Here is an 11866-nt window from a genome sequence, read left to right as displayed (position 1 = left end):
AAAAAGCATAAACATCACGTCTTTACAAGAAATATCAATGTTAGAGAAACTGCTGTGTCGTGTTTCAGCCACAGGGCGCGCCGATCAGTGAACGCACCACCAGAGGACGCCAGCTGAGGCCAGCAGACCAATCACAGAGCTCGCTGCAGCCGAGGGGGCGGAGTTACACAGGTCCGAGTTACAGCACTTAAAGGTGAAACTCGACACCTGCAAAAACACAGTTAGCATTAGCATTATCATCTTTACACCAGACTACATTAGCATGTAGCATTAGCATTTACCTGTGGAAACATCTGAGACAGCCGGCTGTACTCGCAGTCTGTGTACTTCAGGCACTGACGGAAAGTCATCCCTCCTGCACACACACACAAATACACACTTTAACAGGCGTCTGTTTGGTAAGAAATGTTCTTTTACAGTTTACAGGTGTGTGTACAGGTCAGCACTGACCCCTCTCACTGAGGGTGAGACATGCGTCGTCGTAGCTGCAGTCTCTCTGCTTGGAGCAGCTGCCGCTGTAGTCCTTACAGCTGTAGCAGCGGATAGCTGCGCCTACACACACACACACACACACACACACACACACACACACACACACACACACACACACACACACACACACAGAATATAGTTGATGATCTCTACAGAGGAGCTAAAACAGTGGAGAGAAAGGTTATCCTTTAATGGACAGCTGATTGAGATTAATATCTGAAACTATCCAAACGCTCGGCAGAAATATGAAGTAGTTGATGATCAACAAACAGAGTGTTCAAAAGTTAAAAGATATTGAATGTTTGATTTATTCAGAAAACTGTTTTATAAAATATTGAAAAAAGAGTTAGACATGAGTTACAGTTTAATATGTTTCTATATTTTAATAAATATGAAGCAGGTAACGTACCGACTGAGAGGACGGCGGCGCAGAGCAGCAGGGCGAGAGAGAACTTCATCTTCACATCTGAGGACAGAGAAGAGAGCGGGGGTAAATAAGTGTGTGTGTGTCACACACACAATGTATTTATCTGACAGCAGAAGAAGAAAGCCTCAGTGTCTCGTCCTTAAACAACCCCAGACCCACAAAGAGCCTCTGTCACAAGAGACAATGAGACAATGAACGAACACACACACACACACACACACACACACACACACACACACACACACACACACACACACACACACACACACACACACACACACACACACACACACACACACACACACACACACACACACACACACACACACACACACACACACACACACACACACACACACACACACACACACACACACACAGAGAGGTCTCATCCAAACACTGAGCCTCATCACACCATCAGCTGATCACTGAGGTAGATTTATTATGTGAGTATTTTTATCAGGAAACAAACATGTATGTGGTAGGTAAAACACACACACACACACACACACACACACACACACAAAACTAGAAAGTTGGGAGTCTCTGTGTCAGGTTGGGGAAACTGGACCCAAGTGCAGTAAATCCAGGGGAAGCAGGTAAGGGTGAAAAACAAAAAGAGAGCTTTATTCAAAAGCTGTTGATGAAAACACGAAGCAGGGTAACACAGGACATGAAAAACACTGAGCTCCAGACATGAAGGGCGACAGGAACAGGCAGGTAACAAGGACAAGATCAGGGAAGAAATGACGACAACCAAACAACAGACAAAAGGGAAACAGGGACTAAATACACATGGGTAATCACAAGACAAGAGACAGCTGGAAGGGGGAGGAGAAACACAGGGGCAACAGGTGAACACAATGACACAATCAGGCACAGGAGGGAAACGCAGACAGGAAGTGAAGCTTAACGTGACAGAAGAGGGGAAAGCATTTCAAAAATAAAACACAACACAAAGACCAACACGAAACAAGGATCATGACACTCTGGTCTTTTGGTTTGGCTGATGCTAAGTTACTAAAGATCGCAGTAGCTGCATTGAAGTTTTCTGGGACTTTTATTTTGAAAAACCATCCTTATCCTGAGCTTCCTTTTACCATTCTGGGGCTTTTATTTAGAAAAACCATCCTTATCCCGAGTTATAAATATAATTGATGTGTCTGTCTCACAGGGTGTGGGGTCACTGCTGTGCTGGTTGCTGATTGGCTGTCAGACAGCAGGTGGTCGACAGGTGAAACAGGAAACTGTCATCAATTATTCAGACGCTGCACAAAGGCACGAGGAACACCACGGACCGTACGTACTTATATCTTTCTAATGATGTTTGTTTATCCTCCATGTCTCAGCTGCTCCGAAGGACTTCAGTTTGTGTTTTATAAGAGTCTGTTTTTATAAAGTTTATAAATAAAGTTTGTTCATATATTTGTGTTTCAGTCGTCATGGACCTTGACAGCCTGGGTAAGTAATGACACATATACACTGTATACATATATGTATATATATAACCCTAACCCTAACCCTAACCCATAACTATACATATATGTGTGTGTGTTAAACATGTATTATTTATTGATTATATTCATTTGTTTCTTCAGAAGGATTTAATGGAATCCGTTCGTCCGTCTACAGAACTGCCCTGAAGCTGCAGCACCTTCAGAAACACTGCTGCAGTTAACATTACTATTTATTTGTGTTATTATTACTATTACTTCTATTTCGGATGATTTATCATTACCATTATCATTATATTTTAACATTATTGTTTCTATTCATTATTATTTATATTTTAATATTACCATTTATAGGTTTTATTGTTTCTATTCATTATTATTTATATTTTAATATTACCATTTATAGGTTTTATTGTTTCTATTCATTATTATTTATATTTTAATATTACCATTTATAGGTTTTATTGTTTCTATTCATTATTATTTATATTTTACTATTACCATTTATAGGTATTATTGTTTCTATTCATTATTATTTATATTTTAATATTAGCATTTATAGGTTTTATTGTTTCTATTCATTATTATTTATATTTTAATATTACCATTTATAGGTTTTATTGTTTCTATTCATTATTATTTATATTTTAATATTACCATTTATAGGTTTTATTGTTTCTATTCATTATTATTTATATTTTACTATTACCATTTATAGGTTTTATTGTTTCTATTCATTATTATTTATATTTTAATATTACCATTTATAGGTTTTATTGTTTCTATTCATTATTATTTATATTTTAATATTACCATTTATAGGTTTTATTGTTTCTATTCATTATTATTTATATTTTAATATTACCATTTATAGGTTTTATTGTTTCTATTCATTATTATTTATATTTTAATATTACCATTTATAGGTTTTATTGTTTCTATTCATTATTATTTATATTTTAATATTACCATTTATAGGTTTTATTGTTTCTATTCATTATTATTTATATTTTAATATTACCATGTATAGGTTTTATTGTTTCTATTCATTATTATTTATATTTTAATATTACCATTTATAGGTTTTATTGTTTCTATTCATTATTATTTATATTTTAATATTACCATTTATAGGTTTTATTGTTTCTATTCATTATTATTTATATTTTAATATTACCATTTATAGGTTTTATTGTTTCTATTCATTATTATTTATATTTTAATATTACCATTTATAGGTTTTATTGTTTCTATTCATTATTATTTATATTTTAATATTACCATTTATAGGTTTTATTGTTTCTATTCATTATTATTTATATTTTACTATTACCATTTATAGGTTTTATTGTTTCTATTCATTATTATTTATATTTTAATATTACCATTTATAGGTTTTATTGTTTCTATTCATTATTATTTATATTTTAATATTACCATTTATAGGTTTTATTGTTTCTATTCATTATTATTTATATTTTAATATTACCATTTATAGGTTTTATTGTTTCTATTCATTATTATTTATATTTTAATATTACCATTTATAGGTTTTATTGTTTCTATTCATTATTATTTATATTTTAATATTACCATTTATAGGTTTTATTGTTTCTATTCATTATTATTTATATTTTAATATTACCATTTATAGGTTTTATTGTTTCTATTCATTATTATTTATATTTTAATATTACCATTTATAGGTTTTATTGTTTCTATTCATTATTATTTATATTTTAATATTACCATTTATAGGTTTTATTGTTTCTATTCATTATTATTTATATTTTACTATTACCATTTATAGGTTTTATTGTTTGTATTCATTATTATTTATATTTTAATATTACCATTTATAGGTTTTATTGTTTCTATTCATTATTATTTATATTTTAATATTACCATTTATAGGTTTTATTGTTTCTATTCATTATTATTTATATTTTAATATTACCATTTATAGGTTTTATTGTTTCTATTCATTATTATTTATATTTTAATATTACCATTTATAGGTTTTATTGTTTGTATTCATTATTATTTATATTTTAATATTACCATTTATAGGTTTTATTGTTTCTATTCATTATTATTTATATTTTAATATTACCATTTATAGGTTTTATTGTTTCTATTCATTATTATTTATATTTTAATATTACCATTTATAGGTTTTATTGTTTCTATTCATTATTATTTATATTTTAATATTACCATTTATAGGTTTTATTGTTTCTATTCATTATTATTTATATTTTAATATTACCATTTATAGGTTTTATTGTTTCTATTCATTATTATTTATATTTTAATATTACCATTTATAGGTTTTATTGTTTCTATTCATTATTATTTATATTTTAATATTACCATTTATAGGTTTTATTGTTTCTATTCATTATTATTTATATTTTAATATTACCATGTATAGGTTTTATTGTTTCTATTCATTATTATTTATATTTTAATATTACCATTTATAGGTTTTATTGTTTCTATTCATTATTATTTATATTTTAATATTACCATTTATAGGTTTTATTGTTTCTATTCATTATTATTTATATTTTAATATTACCATTTATAGGTTTTATTGTTTCTATTCATTATTATTTATATTTTAATATTACCATTTATAGGTTTTATTGTTTCTATTCATTATTATTTATATTTTAATATTACCATTTATAGGTTTTATTGTTTCTATTCATTATTATTTATATTTTAATATTACCATGTATAGGTTTTATTGTTTCTATTCATTATTATTTATATTTTAATATTACCATTTATAGGTTTTATTGTTTCTATTCATTATTATTTATATTTTAATATTACCATGTATAGGTTTTATTGTTTCTATTCATTATTATTTATATTTTAATATTACCATTTATAGGTTTTATTGTTTCTATTCATTATTATTTATATTTTAATATTACCATTTATAGGTTTTATTGTTTCTATTCATTATTATTTGTCATGGTTATCGTTTATATTTATGAAATAGTAACCCCCCTGTTTTTGATAACATCTCCTATATTTTGTCTCCAGTAAACGTCGTGTTTTGTCGACACGTCTCCGTGGCACTCCCTAACAGACAGGAAGTCCGCTTGGACAGACAGGAAGTGACCCGGGCTCTGAACAGAATGTTCCGCAGCGTGGGGCAGGAAGTGCCTGGTCATGTGACTCTGGAGGAAACGTGCAGCCTGATGTTCCTGATCAACGACCGGTCTGTAAACAACAACATTACACAGTCTGTAATCTTATATGTTATAGTATTTATTGAACATTCTTTTATCTATATTTATATTATATATATATATATATATATATATAATAATATTATATATATATATATATATATATATATAAATATTTATTATTATTGTTTATTAATTATATATTATTATTATTATTATTATTATTATTATTTATGTTGTACTTATATATTATCGGACGATTTATTCAGGAGCGGATCTGGATTTATTTCATCTGCCTCTCTTCAGACGTCTCTGATCGCCCTTTCAGCAGAAACTCTTCACAGGAAGTACACAGGTGAGGCTCCTTCACAATAAAAGACTGTTGTTCAGTATGTCTCCTTCACAATAAAAGCCTGGTGTTCAGTATGTCTCCTTCACAATAAAAGCCTGGTGTTCAGTATGTCTCCTTCACAATAAAAGCCTGGTGTTCAGTATGTCTCCTTCACAATAAAAGCCTGGTGTTCAGTATGTCTCCTTCACAATAAAAGCCTGGTGTTCAGTATGTCTCCTTCACAATAAAAGCCTGGTGTTCAGTATGTCTCCTTCACAATAAAAGCCTGGTGTTCAGTATGTCTCCTTCACAATAAAATACTCTGTGTGTAGCTCTGGTGGGTGTAGCGCAGCGCGGCTCCGGCTTCGTCAGCCGCTCTGGTCTAAAGGCTTTGCTTCAGGATCTGAGCCAGGTAAGAACACACTACATTTCCCAGTATGCCCCTCTGCTGCTCTCATCCTGTGATGTGTTCAGGTTCCCGCGGCGCTGCAGGAAGAAGGATCGTTCGGGGACGTCGAGGCGGCGGTGAGCTCTTGTTTCGATGGGGTGAGAACAGGAAGCAGACTGCTGATTGGAGGTCGTCATGGCGACACGGCCAGCAGAGAACACGTGTTGTCATGGCTACGGGGCGAGCCTCTGCTGTTGCTATGGTTACCCACTCTGTACCGCCTGTTCATCAGTCAGGACGTCCGCCACGCTGTCTGCTGCCACACCTGCAAGACCCGCCCCTTCACTGGCCTCAGGTGAGCCACAGCGGCCAATCAGAACGCTTCATTTACTGTGAGCTAATCAGTCAATCAGACGCTTCGTTTACTGTCAGCCAATCAGAACGCTTTATTTACTGTGAGCTAATCAGAGCGCTCTTTTTGTGTTCAGGTATCGCTGTATGAAGTGTGTGAACGTACACTTGTGTCAGAGCTGCTACCTGACGGACAAACACACAAGGAAACATAAAACACACCATCCTGTGCTGGAGTTCTGCTCTCAGGTACACACACACACACACACACTGAGGCTTTCTTCTTCTGCTGTCAGATAAATACATCGTGTGTTAGATGAACACACACACACACACCCAGGTAAATAACACTGAGTCATTGACTGTCTCAGCCCACCTGGAGGGAGTCTCTGTCGTCGTTAGCACACAGTGCTCGTTACACACTGTTGCCACAGAGACAGACCCAGAGGATGGAGGACAGGATGCAGGGCCTGGAGTGGGCGCGGCCTCAGGACAGGTGAGTCAGGTGAGTGTCTCGTTAACGTTGTTAGTAAACTGTTCGTTATTCATGGGCTTATTACGTTCATCAGCCCCCCGCCCTTGTCTGAAGACTCAGTCTCCCAGGATGCATCAGTGCATCCTCCCATCTGCTCCTCCAAAGCTCTGCAGACGGAGGAGGAGCCTCCGCAGGTAAACAATCAATTAAACAATGAATTCATGTCAACAATCATCATAATACTCCATCGAATTCAAATGTTGTTGTTGTTGTTGTTGTTGATCAGCTGAAGGCGTCTGTCCTGTTGACTGAAGTCAGGAACCTACAGAGAGACAAATGGTGAGAAAAGTACTTCCTGTTCTTCCTCCTCATGCTCTTATCCACTCCTCCTCTCCTTCTCTACCTCCTCAGGTTGATGGAGCAGCAGCTGCAGGTGTGGCGTCTGACCGTGCAATCAGAGCAGGGCGTTCTGGAGGACAGGTGTTCGGAGATGGAGGTCACCATGGCGACGCTGAGAGAGAACAACCTGCACCTGCAGCGCAAACTCACTCAGGTAAAATACATGTACACAGAGCAGGTGCACCATGGGAGGCGTAGTTTTTCTCCTCTGACTGATATTCCTTTTCAGGCTGTGACCAACATGGAGGCTCGACAACACGCCAGCAACACAGAGAACATGGTCAACACAGAGAACATGCTAATCATGGAGAACACGCTAACCAGGGAGAACACGCTGATCGAGGAGAACACGCTAAGCAGGGAGAACACGCTGATCGAGGAGAACACGCTAAGCAGGGAGAACACGCTGATCGAGGAGAACACGCTAAGCAGGGAGAACACGCTGATCGAGGAGAACACGCCTACCAGAGAAAACACGCTCACCAGGGAGAACACGCTCACCATGGGGAACACGCTCACCATGGGGAACACGCTCACCAGGGAGAACACGCTCACCAGGGAGAACACGCTCACCAGGGAGAACACGCTCACCATGGGGAACACGCTCACCATGGGGAACACGCTCACCATGGGGAACACGCTCACCAGGGAGAACACGCTCACCAGGGAGAACACGCTCACCATGGGGAACACGCTCACCAGGGAGAACACGCTAACCATGGGGAACACGCTCACCATGGGGAACACGCTCACCAGGGAGAACACGCTCACCATGGGGAACACGCTCACCATGGGGAACACGCTCACCAGGGAGAACACGCTCACCAGGGAGAACACGCTCACCAGGGAGAACACGCTCACCAGGGAGAACACGCTCACCATGGAGAACACGCTCACCATGGAGAACACGCTAACCATGGGGAACACGCTCACCATGGGGAACACGCTCACCATGGGGAACACGCTCACCAGGGAGAACACGCTCACCAGGGAGAACACGCTCACCAGGGAGAACACGCTCACCAGGGAGAACACGCTCACCAGGGAGAACACGCTCACCAGGGAGAACACGCTCACCAGGGAGAACACGCTCACCATGGGGAACACGCTCACCAGGGAGAACACGCTCACCAGGGAGAACACGCTCACCAGGGAGAACACGCTCACCAGGGAGAACACGCTCACCAGGGAGAACACGCTCACCATGGGGAACACGCTCACCATGGAGAACGCCATGGAGAGACAAAACCTGACGCCAGTTTCTGACACGGAAAACGAAGAGGAGGAGGAAAAGGAAGATGTTTTTTTGAGGACAGAGGTCGAGAGGAGTGAGGAAGAACTACAAACTCCATCCCCCACAATGCACCAGCACACTCTTCCATCACTTTACAGCCACTGCGACAGAGAGGAGGATCCTAGCTGTTGTCCGATAGGACAACAGGATGTAGCTAAGGAGGCCGGGGTACAGGGAGATGTAGCTCAGGAGGGGGGGGTACAGGGAGATGTAGCTCAGGAGGGGGGGGTACAGGGAGATGTAGCTCAGGAGGGGGGGGGTACAGGGAGATGTAGCTCAGGAGGGGGGGGTACAGGGAGATGTAGCTCAGGAGTGGGGGGTACAGGGAGATGTAGCTCAGGAGGGGGGGGTACAGGGAGATGTAGCTCAGGAGGCAGGGGTACAGGGAGATGTAGCTCAGGAGGCAGGGGTACAGGGAGATGTAGCTCAGGAGGGGGGGGGTACAGGGAGATGTAGCTCAGCAGGGGGGGGTACAGGGAGATGTAGCTCAGGAGGCCGGGGTACAGGGAGATGTAGCTCAGGAGGGGGGGGGTACAGGGAGATGTAGCTCAGGAGGGGGGGGGTACAGGGAGATGTAGCTCAGGAGGGGGGGGGTACAGGGAGATGTAGCTCAGGAGGCAGGGGTACAGGGAGATGTAGCTCAGGAGGGGGGGGTACAGGGAGATGTAGCTCAGCAGGGGGGGGTACAGGGAGATGTAGCTCAGGAGGGGGGGGGTACAGGGAGATGTAGCTCAGGAGGCCGGGGTACAGGGAGATGTAGCTCAGGAGGGGGGGGTACAGGGAGATGTAGCTCAGGAGGGGGGGGTACAGGGAGATGTAGCTCAGGAGGGGGGGGTACAGGGAGATGTAGCTCAGGAGGCCGGGGTACAGGGAGATGTAGCTCAGGAGGGGGGGGTACAGGGAGATGTAGCTCAGGAGGGGGGGGTACAGGGAGATGTAGCTCAGGAGGGGGGGGTACAGAGAGATGTAGCTCAGGAGGGGGGGGTACAGGGAGATGTAGCTCAGGAGGCGGGGGTACAGGGAGAGAGGGATTGTGGGACATGTAGTTTGGAGCAGCTGCTGCAGCAGACAGCAGACAGACTGAAGACGGAGATGCAGACAGACAGGTGGACAGAGAGACAGACAGGTGAGTCTTTAATGAGTAACTTTGTATTTGATCACGTTATTATATCTGTAGCGTGGGAACATGGAGCTTTATTTTGTTAGTTATTTGTTGCTGACTACCTGTGTGCAGGTGAGAAGAAGTGGGTGGGGCTTCTGCTGATAGCAGAGCAAGTGGGCGATTCGATCCTCCGCCTGGTGGAGGCCGTGAGAACCGACTGAACACATCGTCAACCCTAAATAAACATTACAGACATTAAGGTACACAACTGTTTATTATCATCAAGTATGAAGGTGGGGGGTTCCACCTGAGCGCAGGGGTTCCACCTGAGCGCAGCGGTTCCAGCTGAGAGCAGGGGTTCCAGCTGAGCACAGGGGTTCCAGCTGAGCACAGGGGTTCCAGCTGAGAGCAGGGGTTCCAGCTGAGAGCAGGGGTTCCACCTGAGCGCAGGGGTTCCAGCTGAGCGCAGGGGTACCACCTGAGCGCAGGGGTTCCACCTGAGCGCAGGGGTTCCACCTGAGCGCAGGGGTTCCACCTGAGCGCAGGGGTTCCACCTGAGCGCAGGGGTTCCAGCTGAGAGCAGGGGTTCCAGCTGAGAGCAGGGGTTCCACCTGAGCGCAGGGGTTCCAGCTGAGCGCAGGGGTTCCAGCTGAGAGCAGGGGTTCCACCTGAGCGCAGGGGTTCCAGCTGAGAGCAGGGGTACCACCTGAGCGCAGGGGTTCCAGCTGAGAGCAGGGGTACCACCTGAGCGCAGGGGTACCACCTGAGCGCAGGGGTACCACCTGAGCGCAGGGGTACCACCTGAGCGCAGGGGTTCCACCTGAGCGCAGGGGTACCACCTGAGCGCAGGGGTTCCAGCTGAGCGCAGGGGTTCCAGCTGAGAGCAGGGGTACCACCTGAGCGCAGGGGTTCCACCTGAGCGCAGGGGTACCACCTGAGCGCAGGGGTTCCAGCTGAGAGCAGGGGTACCACCTGAGCGCAGGGGTTCCACCTGAGCGCAGGGGTTCCAGCTGAGAGCAGGGGTACCACCTGAGCGCAGGGGTACCACCTGAGCGCAGGGGTACCACCTGAGAGCAGGGGTACCACCTGAGAGCAGGGGTACCACCTGAGAGCAGGGGTACCACCTGAGAGCAGGGGTTCCAGCTGAGAGCAGGGGTACCACCTGAGCGCAGGGGTTCCAGCTGAGCGCAGGGGTACCACCTGAGCGCAGGGGTACCACCTGAGAGCAGGGGTTCCAGCTGAGCACAGGGGTTCCAGCTAAGCACAGGGGTTCCAGCTGAGAGCAGGGGTACCACCTGAGCGCAGGGGTTCCACCTGAGAGCAGGGGTTCCACCTGAGCGCAGGGGTTCCACCTGAGCGCAGGGGTTCCACCTGAGCGCAGGGGTTCAGGGGTACCACCTGAGAGCAGGGGTACCACCTGAGAGCAGGGGTTCCAGCTGAGAGCAGGGGTACCACCTGAGCGCAGGGGTACCACCTGAGCGCAGGGGTTCTAGCTGAGAGCAGGGGTACCACCTGAGCGCAGGGGTTCCACCTGAGAGCAGGGGTACCACCTGAACACAGGGGTTCCAGCTGAGCACAGGGGTTCCAGCTGAGCACAGGGGTTCCAGCTGAGAGCAGGGGTTCCACCTGAGAGCAGGGGTACCACCTGAGAACAGGGGTTCCAGCTGAGAGCAGGGGTTCCAGCTGAGAGCAGGGGTACCACCTGAACGCAGGGGTTCCACCTGAGCGCAGGGGTAACACCTGAGAGCAGGGGTTCCACCTGAGCGCAGGGGTTCCACCTGAGCGCAGGGGTTCCACCTGAGCGCAGGGGTTCCACCTGAGCGCAGGGGTTCCACCTGAGCGCAGGGGTTCCACCTGAGAGCAGGGGTTCCACCTGAGAGCAGGGGTACCACCTGAACACAGGGGTTCCACCTGAGCGCAGGGGTTCCACCTGAGCGCAGGGGTTCC

At 43.1% G+C, this 11866-nt stretch overlaps 3 protein-coding genes across 3 annotated transcripts; 2 read left to right on the top strand and 1 right to left on the bottom strand.

The window, feature by feature from the left end:
- LOC134860686 (CD59 glycoprotein-like) lies at positions 1-1112 on the bottom strand. The gene is made up of 4 exons (XM_063877455.1): positions 902-1112; positions 451-552; positions 282-355; positions 1-207 (listed from the first exon to the last, which is right to left on the bottom strand). The coding sequence occupies exons 1-4, from the start codon at positions 948-950 to the stop codon at positions 85-87; spliced, it is 348 nt and encodes a 115-aa protein (XP_063733525.1). The 5' UTR covers positions 951-1112; the 3' UTR covers positions 1-84.
- Positions 1113-2562: 1450 nt separating this feature from the next.
- Positions 2563-7467, top strand: LOC134861158 (dystrotelin-like). Its single transcript, XM_063878186.1, has 9 exons — positions 2563-2592; positions 5431-5608; positions 5849-5934; positions 6243-6322; positions 6385-6653; positions 6787-6898; positions 7021-7145; positions 7219-7318; positions 7411-7467. The coding sequence occupies exons 2-9, from the start codon at positions 5526-5528 to the stop codon at positions 7465-7467; spliced, it is 912 nt and encodes a 303-aa protein (XP_063734256.1). The 5' UTR covers positions 2563-2592; positions 5431-5525.
- LOC134861157 (uncharacterized) lies at positions 7338-8956 on the top strand. The gene is made up of 3 exons (XM_063878184.1): positions 7338-7677; positions 7753-8851; positions 8916-8956. The coding sequence occupies exons 1-3, from the start codon at positions 7495-7497 to the stop codon at positions 8954-8956; spliced, it is 1323 nt and encodes a 440-aa protein (XP_063734254.1). The 5' UTR covers positions 7338-7494.
- The last annotated feature ends 2910 nt before the right edge of the window (positions 8957-11866 follow it).

The sequence above is a fragment of the Eleginops maclovinus genome, chromosome 24 (genome assembly GCF_036324505.1).
Source record: "Eleginops maclovinus isolate JMC-PN-2008 ecotype Puerto Natales chromosome 24, JC_Emac_rtc_rv5, whole genome shotgun sequence".
Classification (NCBI taxonomy): Eukaryota; Metazoa; Chordata; class Actinopteri; order Perciformes; family Eleginopidae; genus Eleginops; species Eleginops maclovinus.
This window is presented reverse-complemented; position numbering and strand designations above follow the sequence as displayed.